General features: G+C 49.7%; 1 protein-coding gene across 1 annotated transcript; it reads left to right on the top strand.

Annotated features, from left to right (window-relative positions):
* The first annotated feature begins 114 nt into the window (after positions 1 to 114).
* Positions 115 to 14,347, top strand: LOC123280755 (putative NBPF family member NBPF5). Its single transcript, XM_044758484.2, has 9 exons — positions 115 to 1,393; positions 1,495 to 1,704; positions 3,682 to 3,784; positions 4,590 to 4,804; positions 5,873 to 5,924; positions 7,371 to 7,435; positions 10,793 to 11,029; positions 11,334 to 11,508; positions 13,866 to 14,347. Exons 2-9 carry the CDS (start codon positions 1,527 to 1,529, stop codon positions 13,885 to 13,887), a joined length of 1,047 nt encoding a protein of 348 aa, XP_044614419.2. The 5' UTR covers positions 115 to 1,393; positions 1,495 to 1,526; the 3' UTR covers positions 13,888 to 14,347.
* The last annotated feature ends 5,850 nt before the right edge of the window (positions 14,348 to 20,197 follow it).

The raw sequence follows: 20,197 nt of genomic DNA, 5'->3' as shown, positions 1-20,197 counted from the left end.
AAAGCTCGGTGGTACATGGCCAGACCCATTGCGCCCTCAGCTCGGGCGAGTGCAGCAGCTAAACTGAAGTGACCAATGCCACAGGGGGTCTCCCAGGTCTCCTCTTCACAAGACCCGGGTGGGAAGAGATGACAAGAAAGTGAGCAGGGCATTCAGGGCACCACTTTCCCCTGCCTGCCTGTGCCTCTCTTGTCAACCTCAGCTTCTCTGTCACTGAACCCCATCACACACATACACTGTGGGTCATCCACCATCCCTGAACCATGACTTTGAAATTCCACATTCTGGTAGAGGAATATAACCGCAGGTCAGTAGCATGACGACAGCTCGAAGGGATCTGTCCAGCAACGATCCATCAACACTGCTCCGCATCCCTGATCTGTTCCAAACGTGAGTGAACTGAATGACGACAAGAAATAGCATCAGGTTGACAAGTGTTTGCAAAAGAAAGGGCCACTACGTGTATTCAGGATATACTCATAAACCACTGTAATCATTTTCAGAGCTGGAAAAGAGCTCTTGTGGGACTAGAAGGCATAATATGTGGATATCCGGAAGCAACAAGTAGGAAAGATAGTGTTTACAGACATTTAAAAAGTAACAACCACAAAAGCGGCCCACACATAGAGAAAGATTTTAGGAGGTAGAGCTGTCACACTGACTTAAGTTTGAAGATAAGCCAACATGCTGCCCTAGTGAGGGGCAAGAAGTCGACACAACACAGGGATGCAGCAAGAGGAGTATTGTGAGTCAGGACAGAGAATAACTTTTTAACGAAGTATTCATTCACTTAGTATTACACTCTGCTTTTGTCCCTTTTAATGGATGTAGAAAAAACTGGAGAAAGCCCAGCGAATAGCAGCATGAGAGTCTAAAAGTTTGCCATCTTTCACGTATGGGAAAACCTTCAGATCGGTTTACATTTAGAGAGAAAGTGGGGTGACTTCGTGACGGTGCTTCAGAAGACAAACTTTGTTGGGACACTGGTTTCTCTTTCTGTTTTGAGATGCACACAGGAATGGGCACTGAGAACTATGCTTAGATATTTTCTGGAAAGAGACAGGTCGGTAGTGTCACCACGAGAGTAGACAGCTGCTTTTGGGTGATGCCCATCAGCAGTGGCCTTCAGAAAAGGCCGGGCAGCCTGGGGTAGCAGCAGGGCCTAGGCAACTGGAAGGCAGGGGCTCCTAAGATTCCATGACACCTCCACCTTCCAATTCTGTTATTGCAACACCAGACCATTAACCGGCGCGCTGGGGCCTCTCTCCATCACTCCTGTCTGACTCTGAGCTGCAGGCGGTGCCTGTGGCTCTGAGCTCTGTCATCTTGAACCTTGTTTCGGCAGTTCCGGACCCTCAGCTGTTGTAGAGTGTTGATCTAGTTGTCCCCAACGGTAAGTTAAGGATTCCTGTGTATAACACCCCTCTGGCCTGATGAAACCTTTTTGTCTTTGCTTGTTTTTCACTCATTATATGTTTGGGTTTCTCTGCCCAGTCTCTGGCTCTACCTCTTCTGCCAACATCACCATGGCCGTGTGTCCTCACGCTTTGTCTGATCCGAGGGCAGAGGTGACCCTCCAGGAGTCCAACCAGGAATTGCGTTCACAGCTGGCACAAAGCAAGCAGGACTTCCAAGCCCTCATGGAGGAATTCCTTGTATCCGAAGCTGCTGCCTACTCCCTGGCCACCGAGCTGCAGAAGCACAGTAAGTCTCCCAGGGCCGTGCTCCCCAGATGGGTGAGTGATCCCTGTCTGCCCTCTAAGACACTAAAATTTCTCCAGACTTTATCCTCTGGTCCCTTTGTCAAAATAACTTTCATTCTGACCACAATCCAGGAAAGTCAGAGGTAGGTATTTTGCCCTCATTTTGCTGGGGATGGAGAAACTGATGCACAAAGAGTTTAGCAACTTTTTCAGATTTGCAGTGTGGTATAGGGCGGCTTTAGAATTCGAGTCCCAGACATCGATTGCTGGTGCAGCCACACAATTGCGTCTTCCTCTCAGGAAAGGGCTGCACTGTTTCTCTCAGCATCCTCTCTGTCCTTTACCACATCCTGCATCGCTCTTGGCCTAAATGTCTGGGACAAGTGAACTCCCTCAGTTCAAGCTTCTCTGAGGTCCCATGGGCAAAGCACTGTGCTACTTACAGTGGGAAAACAGATGATAGTAGCTGCTTTATAGGAGCTTAAAGATGAATATGCTCCTCACCGAAACTGTGCTATCCAGGAGTGACACCATCAAGACAGGGAATGCCCTGGTGAGAGGGAAGCCCTCTCTTCCAGGGCACGGGCTCTTCTTCCTGAGTCTGAGGAAGACGTTTGACACCCTGTGGTAAGGTTGGGGCTGTTTCTATGGAAACCAGAGAATCTGTCCCACCACCTGTGTCTCCCGCTCAGCGGGTGAACCCTCAGGGATGCAGGGCAACCAACAGGTCCAGGTGACCTTGAGAGTCTGGGCTATGAGACCTGTGGCCAAATTGAGGCCACAAAGTGAGGTAGGTGGGGGAGACCACTAGCCCCAGGAAAACTCAAGCCAGTGTGTGAGGCAGGCCCCTCCCTGCCCCAGTCAGCCTCAAAACTGGAAGCTCGATTGCCTGCTCAGTGAGACTGGGCTGTAGTGACGACAAGAACCGTGACAACCAGGGCATGTGCACAGCAGAGTGTTTAGAAGGATCTTGACAACTCGGAGCCTGAATTGGGGTCGTTTCCTACAATTGCTTTTCAATAAGCCATTGAGGGGGGAGTAACTAAAATGACTGACACAGAGAAAATCAAAGCCTGCCATTTAAAAAGTGAAGAGATGAGCTTTCAGGAAAGGACAAACGAAGTTTTATTTACATCCTGCCTTAGAATCACAGCGTAACTGTAGGAAACACATTTTGAAGCTGATGAAGAAGAAAGATATCACTTGAGACCTGGGTGTCAATGTAACACGGTGCAGTGGTGAAGAGCATGGACTCTGGGCCAGTCTTTCTGGGCTCCAATCCAAGCTGTGTGTCTTTCTGTGCCTCAGTTTCCTCCTCTGTTAATACGGTGCTGTCATGGTACCTACTTGTTTGAGTTGTTGCAATGCATCACATGGATGATTTCTGTAAGTCCCTGTCACAGGGTCAACACTATTTGTTAGTTCTTCCTTCTATTGCTTTTAATTTAACACAAACTTTCTTAGTATCTGTGCACGTTTCCTTCAGAAATTTATGGGCAAATGCATAATATTTTACAGGGTTGAATCCATATAAATGTCTTTATCTTGGATGTACTTGACCTTGAAATTCTGAGCTCAAGGGAACCAACAGTCAGTAGAGTCCACCGGGCCTTCCCAAGCACACAGGCAATCGCTACTGCACGCGCCTGCTTGGTGTTTCACTTAAGAGGCTGCGAGGCTTGGTAACGTGACTAAGGCCCACGACTCAGGGTCAGTCTCAGGGGATGGGAATTCTGCCTTTGTCAAATAGAAGTTAATGTATCTAGTTACTTTCTGTGCCTTGGAGCTTCTCTTTCCTCAGCTCTAAAATGGGGAGTAACCACATGCTGTGTAGTAGTTTGGAGGCCGAGGAATAAGGTGCGGAAATCCCAGTGTGGAGCCTGGTACTGGGCATGGACCCTGCTTCCTCCCTTGAAGGCAGTGACCACAGCAGCATGGCCAGCTTTCCACTGAGGCAGGGCTCTCTGTCCTTTTTCAGAGTGTGGAGAGTGCAAAGACATCATTGAATCCGTGCTTGGGGACAAGCTGCCTTTTGAGGAGGGGAAGCTGGCAGAGAAGTCAGCGCTAGCCGAGAAGCTCAGGTAAGGAGGGCTGTGTGGGGGTAGGCTGGTGGGTAGCTGTGGGAAAAGCTGAAGTGGGGCAGGGAGCAACTTTGGGCCAAGAGAAGGCAGAAATGTACGTGGCAGGCACTTGTGTTCAAATGTTTATAAAGCAACTAGGGAAAAGTAATTGGAAAATTATGGACTCCAGTTATTCAGAGGCTCACTTACTCTTTTTTTTTCAAAACTATAAATTTTTGAACTGAAATTCACCAAACACGAATTTGCACAAATTGAGGTGAACAATTCGGTGGCATTTAGTACGTTGACAGTGTTGTGCCATCACCCGCTCATTTCCCTTTAATCACAATCACCGCCTGTCTCACGAGGGCTTGTTGTGTTTTCTTTCTAAAGAATTCTGTCTCCTTGACCCTGTCATTCTCGTGTTCTTTCCAGCTAACCCAGCTGTGCTCGTGCACATTTCTGTGTCTGGCTTTGTGTCCATTCACTGCAGAATGCACCATGTGTATTTCAACATAGAAGCGGGCATGGCTGAAGGGGTTAACTGAAGAGACACGTTTTTAAAACAGGTTTAGGAAGACACCTGGTTTTGTTGACAGCAGAAACAATGACTAGGATGTCCAGGCATCTGACAGGAGCTCTCTCTGATACAGAGGAAAGCTGTGATTTACCTTCCTCTTTCTCTTTGCCACAGGCAAGTCGCCACACATCGGCCAGAATTCTCTGAGGACTCCTTGGGGGCAGTTCTCACAGAAATCTTGAAAATCTTTAGAATCTGTCACTCATCCCTTTGGACTCTCAAGTTTTCTCTTCTGTCCCACCTTAGGGAATCCAATCTCCTAATTCAAGAGCAGGAGCAGCAACTGGCCTATCTGCGGCACAAGTTACAGGAAGGGCGAGAAGTGTGGGCCCTGCTGAGTCAGCACCTCAATGACCTGCTGACACACGACGGCTCTGACGACCACCAAGGGCAGGCCTTCCGCCAGCAACTGGCTGAGGGATATAGGCTGGCCAAGCACCTTGCCCACATACTCGGCCCAGGTAAGGTGGCCACAGGCCCTCACTGCACTGAACTTCTCCAAGGTGCCTGGCTCACAAGACCCTCCACACCTCCCCTCATAATGTTTTGACAAGCTGTCCCAGTTTGCGTGTTGCACTTGGGACCGTGGTAGGACCAGGACTGGCTAGGTGGGCGCAGAGAGCAGATATGCCCAGGGTGGAGGTCATAGTGGTGCAAGTGTCGGCTTCCTTCCTGATGGACTGTGACCTTTAGGGCAGGAGGCCACACCTACCTACTGTCAGAGGACACAAAAGAGGACGTGACAGGAGGCAGCTTGTTTGAGTGAAAAGAGCCTTGGACTAAGGGTGGCCCTTCCCAGGCTCCAGCCTGAGAGCTGACGGTACTAACACTGGGTGAGAGATTGATTTTTACTTCATCCGTATCAATCTCCTCAGCAGTAAAATGGATCCAATAATCTGTTCACGGTAACTGTAGTCATCAAACGTAGGAATGTCTGTGAATGCACTTCAGAACAAAGCAAGCCCCTCGCTCTGTGGGGTTGGGCAAGGTACTGGATGTGGTAGAACTTGGTGGTAGAGAGTTTAGACTGGAGACCTTTCCGTAGAGAGAATTTCCCTCCACAACACACAGAAGCCAACTTGGAGGGCCCTTAAAGTCCCCAGATGAGGGATGTTGGCTTGGGTTCTTTCTTGTCTCCTTAGAGAAAGGACGAGGTTCTCTGTGAGAGCTGGGAAGGGATATAGGGCCTGTGCCTTTGGCAGGATTTGTGGCAGAATGGAGCACGCAGTCGCAGAATTCAAGATGGAAGCTGGACAAGTACCCAGTGATATGAGGAACAAAAGACAGCTTAAACTTTTGCCCAATTTCAGGCAGAGTCTGCAATGATGGTGATCCAGCGGATCACAGACACACCGCCTGATAAATCAGAAATCCATGCTGGGGCAATGCTTTCAAGACAATGCGCTAGGACTTCAAGACCATACGGACTCCTGCATAGATATTTATGTCTCTATGGCTGTTGAGGTCACTGCGTTTATAGAGGTTAAAGTGGGAAAGAGCTAACTGGACATTTCTGAATTTATTTGCAGGGAATAACGAAGACAAGGAAGATGAAAAGACACAAGGCACACTCACTCACAGGTGACAATGAATAATCTGGTGCCGGTAATGGGTGGGGAAAATGTGGAGACGGTCTCAGAAAGAACAGTAAGTGAGGGGAACAAAGTCACAAGTGCCAGAGGCAAGAGAAGGAAACGTGGAGGTTGTAATGATTTAATTCACTCAACCAACAAGGAAAAGGCTCTGTTAACTTCAATGTCACTCGTCTCTATGGACCTGTAAGTCTGACACACGAGAACGCAACACCCTTAGGAAATCATGCACATAGAGAAAAGGTCTATTCTCTCCTGCAACAAAAATCAGGGTGAGACGCATATCTAACTGCTACACATTAATGATGGTCTCTGGAAGGAAGTAAACTAGCAGTGCAAAAACTAAAGGGATGATTAACCGCATTAAACAACAAAAATGCAGTGAGATGAGAAAAATGTACCTGTTCTGTAAACAGTCAAGAAAGAAGCATAGAATGGAGACCATCAAGGGGATTATACAATGAAACAAGAAGGGACTTCATTTGAAGGGGAAATGTGATGATCTCAGATATAGGGACATCAGGAAGTGCTCGCTATCCCCGTTTCCCCATGCAGACAACCACCAAGTGTCCCTTTCCCAGAGTGCTCTGTGTTTCTCACCGTGGTCCTCAGATGGGCCAATTCCGTGATCTCGCTCCAGTGTGGTCACGTGCAGTCAGAGGCCGGAGGTGTGCTCATCTGTCAGCGGATGGCGTGCACTCTCCCGTTCTCTCTTTGTTCTGTCACCCAGCGGAGGACGCATGTCTGCCTCTGCCCGGTTGCCGTTCTCACGGTGGCGGCTATTTCCCGGCCAAGACGGTCATTCGTGACCAAAGTCCGCATCATGCCCCAATTGGTACTAAAATACATCCGAAAGCCCAGCTTCCTCTGCGTTTACCCTCATGCCAGTGTCAGTTTACCCTTGGCTGCTTCGCTTATGCCCTGCCCACTTTATGCAATACTATTCATGCCACCCTTCTTCTTTTCTGAGTTTACGTTTTTCATGTCTCTCGTCTCCTGGTATATTCAATCCTCTTTCTCATCACATTTTTTCCCTCTTTCTCCTAATCTTTTCTTTTCCTCCATCCTCTAAGCTATCTCTGCTGGGTCCTTGTTGCACTTGTCTTTCCCTCTTTCTCTTTTTCTCTCTAATGATCTCCCTCTCTCTCCTGTTCACTTTCCAACCACACTCTCTTCCTAGACAGGGCAAGTTTCCTTTTTCTCTCTTCATGGGTGCCTTAATTCTGTTTTAGGTGATCCCACTCTCATCCTTCCCATCCAAACCGTCCCTTGGTTTTTGTCTTTCCTAATGCCTTTTTTTTATCTTCACTCATCTGTACCCCAACACCCTCAGCAGCAATCTGCTCTATATGAAAGATAATGGATTCTCCAAGGACGCCGTGAATAAATATTTTGTTTTTTGTTCCATTGAACATGACGTGTCCTCCTCCTACAGACCTTACAGTGATTCTTCATTGTCATTTGACAGACACGAAATCTTCCAAACCCTGGATGCAGAGGGTGAGTACTCCCACTGTAAATGGCACAAATTCCTTGCGGTTTTCTGGTAATGTCTATGTTCTTTGAATCCAGCACCCTGCATTGGCTGAGAGGTGCATCCCTGCCAATGGGTTCTGTAGACTCCTTCTAGTTTGAGTTGTGCTCCTGAAGTTAATTTTAAGAAGCATCCTGTGGTCGGATAGTTTTCTTCTTCTAGTCTCAACTCCTGTCACCTGGCATTTCTCACAACTGCAGACTGTTCCTATCAAGTCAGGTTCAAGAGGGGAAATAGAGGGATAATGGAAAAGTCTAAGCCATCATTTTGTTACCTGGAGGAATTTGTGAAAAACATCTCTTTTTCATCCTAAGAATTCTCATACTCATGGAATGATGTTGCTGCTTGTATTTCCTGAGTAGTTTTGTACAAACTCTCTGGCTTTCCACACAGGTTTGCAGTCTGCTCAATATTTGCAACATGTATTACATGGTTCCCAAGCTCAAAGTTTTTCCCCTGGGGTGCCAACCCGCTTCTGAAGCATTTGGATACGAGATCCTGAACACCAAATCCTGCCTGTTTCTGTGTTTTCAATGAAGCCAAAGCTCTCATTCTGATTTTTCATCCTCCACCAATGGCCATGGGTTTCGTCCTTTGTGCAACACCATTGATTTATTCCGTGTGGAGGTTGTAGTTTCAATCACGTGTCTAGTCTCGGCGGTATCATCTCATGTAAACTATCAACAGCCTGTGTACCTGATGGGGGTATTGGCCTAATTTATGAGCAAAGCACACAAGCTTCCCTATCCATTATCTTCAGAAAAGTCCTCCCTGGTGAGCAAGATCCCACTGGGGCTGCCATTTCCTCAAGCAGGGAGATTCAAACACAGTTTTCATCTCCTCTCCCGGAGGCGATCTTCCGGACTTCTCTTCTGGGCGAGGCAGTTGGATTGTTAGGAGCCTTTACTCATGAAATCATCTTGTAGGAAGAGCCAGAAACTCTGTGGTGTTCCTGACTGTCTCTGACTATTTTATAGTGAAATCGACCATGAACAATTGGTCCTTCAACCTTTTCGGGTCAGTAAGTGCCTTTTCACACTGGACCATCCTCTTTCCTGTTTCCCGTTCTTCCCGAGGTGCAGAGAATCGAAGGCTTTCTGAGGATCACAACAATTCATGACTGAAAATGTCACACAGGCCTTTTGTGTCTGTTGTGTGCCACGCCCCTCAGCAAGTGAGCTCCGTGGACACTATAACCCATTCGGTCCTCACAGAGCCACTCTCAATAGGTGAGGTATCTCATGTTGGAGCCGAGGGCACTGAGGCTCAGCGAGGTCACTTTGCTAGCCCCAGACCCCCAGTCAGTGCACAGTGTGACTGTGGCCCCCGTTTGGCCTGACTCCCCTGCTCAGGCTCTGTCTCCTGCTCTCAGCAGTCGGAACATCAGGGACTAAGCGGGGATGGTGCTCACCCTCTTCCTTGTGCTTTGTTCCAAACTATGTCAAACAATTTTAAACGTAAACAGAAAAGTTGGGAGACTCATCCAAAGAACTCCTGTTTCCACTCATGCCGATCTGCCAGCTCCTACCCTCTCAGAGCACTCCGTCCTGTGAGCAGAGCCAGCGGCTCACCCAGGCCCTCCCAGGGGAGCTGCAGCTCCATGAGGAGCTCTCTCCATGGAAAATCAGCCAGGGCTGAGAGATCTGTCTCACCAGCCCCTGCCCTCGGGGCTTTTCTGCTCTCACTTAGAGTTGTCCTGCCGCCGTTGTAAAGCTGCACATCTGTGTCTCGGTTACCCTGACAGCCAGGTCTCGGTCCCCATGAGGAGGATGAGAAATGCTCAGACACACGTCAGAAGTGAGATGTGTGTGATGGGGCACGGCCTTGCCAGGCCATCGTTCAAAATGCAGCAGGAAAGGACAAATTGCCCCATGCAGATGGGCTGAGATAAGTGAAGAGATCACCTGAATTCTACACAGACCCGTCCTGTGTTGAGGTTCGCTGATGACAACATGTAAACACTGTGTATGGCAGCAGAGGGGCTACAGGCAGTACAGGGTACAGCCCGAGAGAAGTCCTTGTGGACAAAGACCTGGACGCCAGAAGAGGCATGTGGTGCAGGGCTGGGGTGGGGGCTGGAGGGCAGGCTGATTCCAGAGGATTTATCTAAGGGAGGTGTGGGAAGCGATGCTGTAGAAGAAAGAGGGGCCAGAAGACAGAAGGAGGGAGTGCAAAGGAGGTGCAGAGTTGAGGGTGTGTAGCAGAGAGGGGAGAGGAAGTTCCCCCAGCAGAGCAGGCACAGGATGGGGCAGGATCTGGGGTAAGAAGGCGGGTGAGACATTTGCTGGTGAGAGAGGATGGAACCAGGGAACGCACCTTGAGGGAGGCTGGATGGAGCACGGACAGGAGTCAGGAGAGTCTGTGATCTGGAAGACAAAATGGCAACAGACACACAGAGACATTTCTATGGAACAGTGAACCCTTGGTGAGAATGAGGATGGCTAGAGGGCAGGAGAGAGGGGAGCCCACGCAGTGCAGAGCAGGCCCTGCGGGCCAGGAGCCCGCCTGAGTCTGACCTGGACTGGCCTGAGGCTATTGGAAGTCTTTGTTAGCCCCCTTTCTGAGAGTATGTGTTCATTGCACAGTCAAAATATACACGTTTATTAGGGAGAACTGCCCAGCCCCCACCGAGGGGTGTGGGACACAGGACTGAGCGCTCTCTTACCTCCCTGAAGAACCACAAAGTCTGACTCTGTGGCACTTCTCTGTCCCTAAGTTTCCAATCGGGGACTCAGACCTCCACTACATGTCCTGTAGCTGCCGGTGCCCTGCGTGGCTATAGATATTTACATGTGTGGGTGGGTGGAGGGCAGTCAAAAATTACAGACAAAGCTGCTCAAAAGGCCGCAGAACTTTACAAAACTTCGGATAACTCGGTCCCTGTTCTACGTTTTCCCAAATGTGTCTTCTACCGGACCTGAAGACTTGTGGCCGTACTTCTCTCCCTGTTCTTTTATACTGTGGGTACACATCAACATCGCTTTCTCCCCCATGTCCTAAGGCCTCTCTAGAACCTTCTCTCTAAGCCATAGGACTAAGTTAATGAGAACAGATTCACAGGCATGACTTCATCCTCCATCCAAAGTCCTCTGGACTCAGTGGGTTTCTCACTTCTGGGACACTGCATCCTGTCACCTGCCATCTCAGCATCCCCAGGGACACACGTGAAGCTGACAGCTCCTTCATGCACATGAGGTCTGCCTTTTCTCTTTGGGTCGCTGGGTGGTCTCACTGACAGGCATGGACATTAGAAATGGGTGGGCTCCCAGGGCTGAGGAAAGGAAAGCTGGGATTGGTCCCACTGAGCCCTCTTCTCCTTTCAGCTCCCACCCTGGAGGCCGGTCACCGAGGGCCTTTGAGGACAAACTGGAGTTTCCAAAGGCCAGAGCTGCAAGCTTCACAGACACAGCTGCAGCCAGGCACCCAGGTGACCAGTTATCTGCTGCTGCAGCTGGACCAGTTGGACTGTGGTGACGGCAAAGCCAGGCTTGGCCTTTGCTCCACCACCTGGAGCTTTAGAGCCCACGGTCCCTTCAGAAATCAGTGGCCGCTCTTCCAAGGTGAGAGAGAAAAGGGGAATACGAAGCTCTGGTCCATTGTTAGTCGTCAGAGGGTGGGAGCGGGGAGGTGATGGGCCTCTCCCACACCTCCTGGCAATCTCATCACTACTGGGTAGTGTGAGTAAGATCAAAGAAAGAGAAAATATGAAAGTGTCGCCATTGGCCTCACCTCACCCATGGACTTTCAGTGGCCTTTCTTGTTCTGGCCACTCTGCTTATTTGATGTCCCTCCTGGGTGGAGGATTAAGTCCCAGTACGATCAGGAATAACAATGGATCCTGTTGGCTGTGGTTTTATTTTTCAGGACTGGGTTTCGATGCTTCCCTCAGAGGAAAGAAACCTCCCAAGCTGGAGGGTGATGCTCCTGAGGGCTCAGCTGCCTTAAGTGCCCAGAAACAGAAGATTATCAAAAGAAAACTGCTCTTCAACAAGTGGAGGATAACATGCAATTTCCCCAGCCTTCAGCTGAGGGTACTGAGGTAATCACATCGGTGGCTCTTAGATGCACTTATGCCTCATGGCTCTCTAGCTAAGATTCTAGCTCAATCTCCCGCTGTCTCTTCTCTTCCTCATTTGTTCACTCCAACAGCTGATGCGACCTCTGTCTGGCCTTCCCTCTGTTTTCCATGGGGGCTGCCACCCTGCCAGGCCCTGCCAGCTCCATCTCGTTTGCTCTCTGAACTCTGCTGTGTTCCTGCCGCTGCTGTCCTGATATTCCCTCTCTGCTTTCATCTTAGCCACGGGCAAGCCTGAGCCCATGGTCCTCCTCATCACAAGAGCATCATTGATGCCGCTGAACACAAGGCACTTTGCCTGAAATCACACACTTTCTTCATTTCTTTGCCTTCCCTTCCCAGCTTCCCCAACTCCACTGCCTCTTTCTTCTCAATGAATCACTCACACATGGATCTTCCTCCTGAGTCATTTTGGGAATCTGACCTAGGACAACCCTTAACCGTGGACCTCTCCATGTGAAGAAGAAGAAGAAGTGTTAAAACTGAGGACAAAGAGCCCAGATGACAAAAACCAAATGAGAACCTGGGTCACAGGTGGGAGTGCTGGACTGGCCTGGAGCCAGCTTTCTCCTCGGCCCACATGTGCAGGCCTGTGCTAATGTGCATGGGGCTTCCAGGGACTCAGCATCCTCACCTCAGGGCCTCATTGGAGCTGGCATTAACGCTGCCCTGTAATAAGCACCTGGTGAAAATTTAATTAAGATCCGTGCCTTGACCTCCCACCTGGCGATTCTCATTTAAATTGTCAGGAGTGGGGTTTGGGCTTCAGTAGATTTCAAAAGCTCCCCAGGGATTCTAACATGCAGCTAGACGTGACAAGGACCATTCCTCTACGATGATCTCAGGTTCAGGATAGAAATGCCCAGAATGTGTGGCTGCTTCATTAAAAAGCCTGAATATCCATCAGCCATTGAGGGGATTTGTATGCCTCTCTCAACAGCACTCTTTGTACAACGTGGAAAAAAGTGAGAAGATAAAAGAGGTAGATGAATGGATTAGACTTCCGACCGCCCTTCTTTGAGGAGAGTTTCTCCAACTTTTCTGAAGACAAGATAAAACAGGAAACGAGCATTTCATTGAAACCCAGTGCACAGAAAACAATACCTCCCTTATTACGCACAATAAAATTTAGTATTTTCTTTAATATTTTTCATATAAAACTAGAAGTTCCTATTCCATCCAATTGATTTCAAGTCCCATGCGTTCAGCACTCCAGTTTGAGAATTTTAGTATTGATCAATTTTTGTCGTTAAGTAAAAGCCCCAAAGAGAATCTTTATGCTCATTCCCTTAAAGAGAACGTAATAGTAAGTAACAGCTGAAAGTCAGGAAAAGATTGCATGTTTATGCTTCTTATGCCATTCTCTCCACTGGCATAAAAGACTAAAGGAGAATCTTGCCCTATGCAGTGCTTTGTGGGGAATAAAGGGGTGGGGTGGGAGAGAACATAGTCAAACCAGGTGCCTCATGCTTCCCCTTCGGAGTTTTTGGTCTAGATGTTGAGAATACTCCTAGAAATGCCCTAAGGTGCATCCTGTGTGGAATCAACGCTAAAGAATGAAGGAAAATGCATGAGGCCATGGTTACCGTCCCTGCTCTCTTTTTGTTAATTCCATTTTGAGTTTCTCCTTTTTTGGTTCTTTCCTCAGTCTCTTTGGAGAAGAATTTCTCTGTAAAACCTTTTTTCCCGTTGAGCCAAAGTGATGCAACAGTGTCTGTGGTCTGTGGACACCTCCAGATCGGAGCCCTTGCTCTCACCTTCCACAAATTATGGAAAGGGCCTGAGGCCTGGGTTCCAGTTCAAGCGTTGTGCCCCTCCTCCTCAGAGCACTGGGACGTGGAGTTAAAGAGGGTGTGCTTCTCTGCCCAGGGTCCTCTCGTTCCGACAGCAGTCTGTTTCTGAATGTGGGGGGTGGATGCTAAGCACATCCCTCCCTGGGAGGTGTGGGAAAGCCATCACTTTGCTCCAGACTGAGGGGCTTCAGGAGTGAAGTGGCTGCTGAGGAAAGGCTGGTAGGGCTCTGGCTAAGGCTCTGCAGCCGCTCTGAGCTGGGATGTCACCAGGCTCCTGGTGGGGTGAGGACAGGGTGTCCCTCGATGCTGCACCACAGCCTGGATGGAAGTGCAGGGAGGTGTTTCTTCTACCTTGTGGCTCTCACTTTCCCCTTCAGCGGCCTGTGCTCCTCCTTCAGCTCCTCCCCTCAACAGGAGCTCAGCGTCCTGCTGGCCTCTGTCGCCACATAGCCATCCCTCCAGGCTCAGCTATCATTGGGACCTGCAAAGACTCACATTTCATTTTTATTTTCTCTTTCTGTCTCTCAGATACCAAGATCTCTGGAACTAAGGAAAGATATTACTGATTTGAAAGAAACCGCATCACAAAAAGTACCATTTTCACTCGATGAAAAAAATCTGAAACAGCAAATCAATTTAAAACCCAAACAGAACAGTGAAGGGATCCTATGCTGAAGATCAACATCACAACCACAAAGCACTCTCCAAGGTTTTTACTGCAAAGCCTGCTTTGATGGGAAAAAGGCCAGCCCTTCGGCCTCCAACTGCGCTAAGTCACTGAGGAGACCACCGCCTAGACCCACACACGGTTATGAGAGACCTTAACCCTTGCTGCTCTCAGTTCCCATCCTGCACATCAGCAGAATCAGGAGCAACTGGCAAAAGACAACGTGACAGACCGGGCGTTCTGTGCCACCAGCTGGGCTGTGCGAGGAACAGACAGCACTAACTATGCAGTGCTATGGTGACAACGTTTAGCCTGAATTCAGTCATGAGGTAGTCCTGAGACAAGTGCAGAATCTAGACCACTGCAGAAGACAACTGGCCTCACCTCTACAAACAAGGCAACGTCACCACAAGTAAGATAACAAAAAGGAGAAGAGACTTTTGGGCTGCTAAACGACTAAAAAGATTTCTTTAGTCTTTAGTCTTTAGTCCAAAAACCTCTCCTCACCTTTTGTTGTTTTTGGTGGTGGTGACATTGCCTTGTTTGTGGAGGTCAGGACAGTTGTCTGGTTCAATGGTCTACATTGTGTACTGGTCTGACCACTTCCTCATGACTAAGCTCAGGCCGACCCTCTTGCCAAGAGCCCTACGTAGTTAGTGCTGGGTGCTTCCTAGTGGAGCCCACCTGGAGACTAAGAATGTCCAGTGTGTCCATCACTGTGACTGCCGTACTAGCATGGGTCACGTTGTTATGGAGGGGCCTACGAGATCTGTTCATTGTAAGGGCACATTTTTTCCTTTCTATAATGAGTAAGTAATTTGGTGAGTGGTACTTTGAGAGTGTGTGAACATCCTCTTTTCTAAAGATCTTTCTCTAAATATTTTACCATCCTTAATGATCCCTGATGTATGTCGATTAGCATATTTGCATTTATACATTGGAAATTTTCTAATCCGTTCATACCTATAGCCTTGTATTTGTTGGCATTGTGCCATGAAAAAGAACATTCCTTCCCCTTGTATGCTATTAAAATTTTTGTTTTGACTGTCACTGTGGACTCATGAATTTTTTAAATTCAGTGTTATAATCAGCATCATCGTGACTGACTGGGTGGATATAAACATAAATTAAGATAAACATTCTTCTCTCTCTTCTTCATAGTTACGTCCTACAGTCTCCCATACGTTTTAGGCTGTATTACCCACCTGTAGTAGATGGTATTTACTATTTTCTGTTTCCATGTTTCTGTGTGTGTGTTTCATTTGATATTTAAGAACTGCGTAGCTAGTGCTGTATATTTCACTAAGGGTTTTTGATATCTTAGTCCCTTACTAACTTGTCAAACTTCTAATAATTGCTTTACGAGTTTGAAATGACATCTTTCAACTGCAAACTTTTACCACTGTGACCATCCAGGACATTTGTTCTGTTTTTCTCTTTTCTTCCATCCTTCCTGGCCACTTCTCATAGAATTATTTCAACCCAGTTAAAGGAATACCATTGACACACTGTTTTTCTCCCCTTGGCCCCTTCCAGATTTCTGCTTTAGATCTACAGTTAAATACATTCAATGATGACCAGCTGTTCGAAAGTCCCAATTTCCTCAGTCCTCTCTTGTTGGGTGGAGTTCATCCTGAAAAGACTCCTCAAGATGGAAGCAGGACTCCCTGAGCGTAGTATGTGCCACACTCTTTTCTGCTGCCTTGACACAGGGACAGCTGGGTGACTATGAAGTACTTGCCCACGATGACTGTCACTGAGTTTTTATAGGGTATTGTCCCGCATTGTTGTCCTGTTGAGGTGTAGACGTAGATTGATTTTCTCTCTATTGTGTGTGAATTGGCTTCTTTGAGGAGCAGAGAGGGGTCTGGAGCTTCGCAGGAAGTTGTTTCCTTTCCTTTAAATCTGTCAGTTCCAGGAGGCGAGGTCTTAGTGTTGACCCCCCCAGTTCTGTTTCTCCCCGGGATCTAGACTTTCTCTCTGATCCTTTTGCAGCATCTTTTCTTCATTTCTCTTCTGTTTGATGCTTCCATTTCTTTATTCTGTGTCCCTTATAGTATTTTTAGACAGATATGTTGCCCTTATGAACCTTGTCATTTAGCCTATTTTTCAGAGAATTTTCTTTTTCTCCCATTTTTCCCTAATTTCTGCCAAGTCTAATTTCTCATTTTCTGTTTCTTGTCCACTTCTCTTTTGAGTTGTGTATTTCTTATGTGGTTTTGTTTTGTTCGTGTGTACAAATGCTTTGTTGGGCACGTTTAACTCAGATTCATTGTATGTCGTTTTAGAGTTTTCCTATGCTGTGTGATTGATCTGGAGAGAAATCCTTTCATGAGCTGAAATTTTTGACTCTCTATTTCTGTTCTTCTCTTCTGTCACCTTGGAACACATGTCTGCTGTGTGATTTGCATGTCAACATGCCTAAGTTTCCCTGAACGAGAAACCAAAGTTCTATGTAGGAAGGTTGGGTGCTTTGAGTGGCTAAGTTGATTTCTCAGGTCTGGGTCTCTCTCTTTGGGGCGATTCTAACGGACATAAGGTCTGGGGGGATAGGCGTGGCGTGTTCTGATTCTGAGGTCCTATTTTCTTCCAGGAGGACCTTTAATTCACACCAGTTGCTTCAAATAGATTCGCAAACACTGCCAATTCGAATTGAGAACCACAGGGCTTTTACTGAACGTTTGTTTTTCATCTAAATCTCCTCCTCTAACACCAAGCATTGTGCGTTAAGGACACAGGGAGTAGTAGAATTAGAATATCCCACAACGTTTGCTTTTCCCACATTATACAGACACACGAATAAAGATGATAGCAGCAACACCACTAGCAACACGATTGAGAAAAGTAGCTTTTGGTTTTCTTACTGTCCTGGGGTATAGATAAATTATTGTTTTAAAGTCTCGTGGAATAGTTCTAATCCATTTGGTTGTTCTATAACATTTTTGCACAATTAGGTTCATTTGTTACATTGTGTTTTCCGTGTCTAAAGGCCAAATGTTAAAACTTTAATTCGGTTTTATATGGTTTGCAACTCATATCTAACCAAACAAAGTATGTTCCAAATAGTCTAGCCTTGACACTCAGATCTGCAAACTCCTCCACGGCCCGGGGGGAGGTGAATCAGGGACTCCTGGTCTCCACAGAGGCTGGAGTCTGTAGCCAGGATTCCTCTCTCTGGCTGAGTTTGGGAGGAAAGGATGAGACTTCCCAGAGTCGGTTTCAAAGCTCAGCCCAACAGCAGTCCTAGTGTCCAATGGAGACTCAGGAGCTAGAAATTCTGCATAAGATCTGAACAAGTTAGACTAGAATATGTTAAAATTCTGACTAAAATAGACTATTTGAATAAACTACAGTACTTCCAATTCAGGTCTCGACCTGTCCACCCCAAAACTAAGACACAGTCAGTAATGACCCAGTTAGCGCGATCACAGGTTCTTGTACCTACAATGTCCTCGCGAACGGACCATCAGTCCTGTGAACACTCCTCGTGGTCCAGGATGTAGTGGACGCAGCTTCTGCCTTTTACCCTGAAGCCCCGGGGTAACCCTGACGACGGGGTGGCACTGGCTCGGTCGCTGGGTCCCTTGATGGCGATGCAGAGGCCTCCGATGCTGAGCGGCTGGGCAGAGCTGCACGAGGGCCGCAGGGGCACCCCAGGCTCCGGTCACCCTGATATGCCTGCATTGTCCCTGTGGACGGCGCCACTGAGAGAACCCGCCTCCCGCGTCCCCGCCGCCTGAGGAAGAGGCGGAAGAGCGCCGGGACATGGCTGGGAGGCGCAAAGGGCGGCAGAAGCAGAAGGGATGCGGGGACCCAGAGCGGCCGGCGGCACGCGGAGCTCCCTTCCCGAGACGGAACCTTCCTCTCCCGAAAGCAGGAGGGAGGGGGACACAGGGCGGGACACCGCGTCCCCCTCCCTCCGCGTCTAAGGCGCGAGTTTGCTTTCCAGGGGACCCTCTGTCTGCGGGCCGCTGGAGGAAAAGTGGCGGGGGCTCGGCCTGATGGGACAGTCCCGCTGAGATGTGCCCTCGGGTCGCTGGAGGCCGAGTCCTGAGTGCGCGCGGCGAAGGCACCGAGCGGACGCCCGGGGAGCGCACGGCCTTTCCAGGCCCCGCGCCCGGGACCCGCGCCTCCGGGCGCCGCCCTCCCCCCGGCCCCAGTGCGGTTCCTCCGCGACGGAGGGGTCGCCCTGACTCCCGTGCTCTCTGCCGTCTCTCTGGGTTCGCACGTCGGGGAACGAGATAAAATCCATCATAGCGACAGGGAAGGGCTTTTAGGCTTCCCCGAAATCCACCTGCTCTGCCTGGATCACTAGAGTTTCCTGCTCTGCGGTAAATTATCTGGCAGGAAAGAAAAAGTTCCTTTCCTTTTCTTTGCAGTTGCCCTCTTCCCACTGCCCTGGGAGCTCTGACGATCCCCAGAACACGACTTGGGACTTCCTAGAAGTGCCTCTCCCTCCTCCTCTTGGCGCCCGCGCACCCCCCGCGTCTTCCTTGCTGTCTCCCTCACCACCCCTTTTCTCCAGCTCCCTCCATCTCCTCTCCTTCCTCCATGGTACCTCTCCTCCTCCTCCTCCCCCTCCCCCTCCCCCCCCTCCTCCTCGTCCTTCTCATCCCTTTCTATTCCTCGCCCGCCCTTCCTCGCTGTCTTCCTCACCACCCATTTTTCCCTCACTCTCTCCATCCTCTCCTCTCCTCCCTCTGCTCCTCTTCCCTCTCCTCCCTGATCCACCGCCCCTGCGCCCCCACCGCACACGCTGTCCAAACCAAGGTAGGAAGGGGCCACCACAGACCACCACAGGCTGAGAGGGCGATGAGGGATACATGTCTCCTTGGTGAGGGCCCTCTGGGGGTTCTTGCTGGAAGACAGAGTGAGGTGGCCCCAGCTGAGTGGCGGAGCGTCCACAGCCAGTCCTCGAGGCCTGGGGAGGACGGGCTGATCCAAGGTGACCCCGTGCCTGGGGTGACCCCTATTTAAATAGGCAGCCTCTGAGGGACATTGAAACCAGTGGGAGACCTTGTCCTCGGCCAGCCTTTCCGGTGGAAAGACCACGGCGCCTCCTTGTGGCCTCCGCAGGGACGGCGTGCTGGGATTCGCCTCGCCCAGGATGCCGCAAGGGCTGGTCCAAAGAAAACCCATCCTAGCGCCCCATTTAGACGGAGAAGGTCCGCTTGGACAGAGGGGCTCACCAAGAGACTGTCTCCAACTGCCCTCCTGGCGGTGTTGGGAGCTTGGTCTCCAGAGCGGGGGCGCTGCCGACTCCCGGGTACGGGAACCTCCGGCGGAGTCTCAGTGCCTCTGACTGCTGAATCGTCCTCCTGTGGCGCGCCAAGAGCCGCCTTGCCCAAGGGAGAGCTCCCAGTCCAAAGGGCAAAATCACACGGAATTGCCGGCTTCTGTCTGAGACAGACAGCCCTCCTCTACTGTGAATGGGATTCGGGATTCGAACGGAAGCTGCCAGAGCCCCTACACCTCGCGCCGTGAGCACAGCGCCACCCACGACCTGCGGCGGTGTGGTTGGGTGTACCCAGGTGACAGCGTTTTCTTCTGGGCTCTTTCCGTAGTGGCTGTATCTGCATCACTGTCTCTGTTTCTCTCTCTCCCCCGTCACTTTCCCTCCCTCACCTTCTTTCTCCTCTTCAATTTCCGGGTTCACCCCCACTCGCGCCCACCGGCATCCCCCAGACTGAGGCCCTGCAGGGTCCTGGGTGGGAGCTCAGTGCGGTTGCAGGTGGTGCCCTCTAGATGTTTCTGCAATCGGAACATTTCTATGATTCAGCTGCCAGCATTAAAGTTTTAAACAACGGCCACTTTGGAAAGCCTTTCCCATCCTCCTGTCCCGGGGTTCCTCTAGGACTAAAAACACGTAGTCCACAGTGAAATGTTTGGTCCCTCCCGGCACCCTGTGGCGAATGCCTTCCTTAACTGAGCATGTATTGGGTGCCAGGCCCTCCTGCAGGCCAGGGGCTGCATGCTGAGCAAACTCCAGTCCCTGCCCCGTGGAGCTGTCCTCTGGAGGCCAGGAGAGGGCAACAGCGCTTTGGCGGCACAGCCCGCTGGTGTCCTTCCCACGTGTGTCTTCCCCTTCCCCGGGCCTGGGGGGAATCCAGGTGAGCGTGACAGGTGAAGTGCAGGGAAGAATGGCAAATGGATGACTTCGGCGCAAGAGGCTGTGGTCTCAGCTGAAGCGAGG

This window comes from Equus asinus, chromosome 25, assembly GCF_041296235.1.
Source record: "Equus asinus isolate D_3611 breed Donkey chromosome 25, EquAss-T2T_v2, whole genome shotgun sequence".
Taxonomy (NCBI): domain Eukaryota; kingdom Metazoa; phylum Chordata; class Mammalia; order Perissodactyla; family Equidae; genus Equus; species Equus asinus.
The sequence above is the reverse complement of the archived record's forward strand: the minus strand, read 5'-3'. Positions and strand labels throughout refer to the sequence as shown.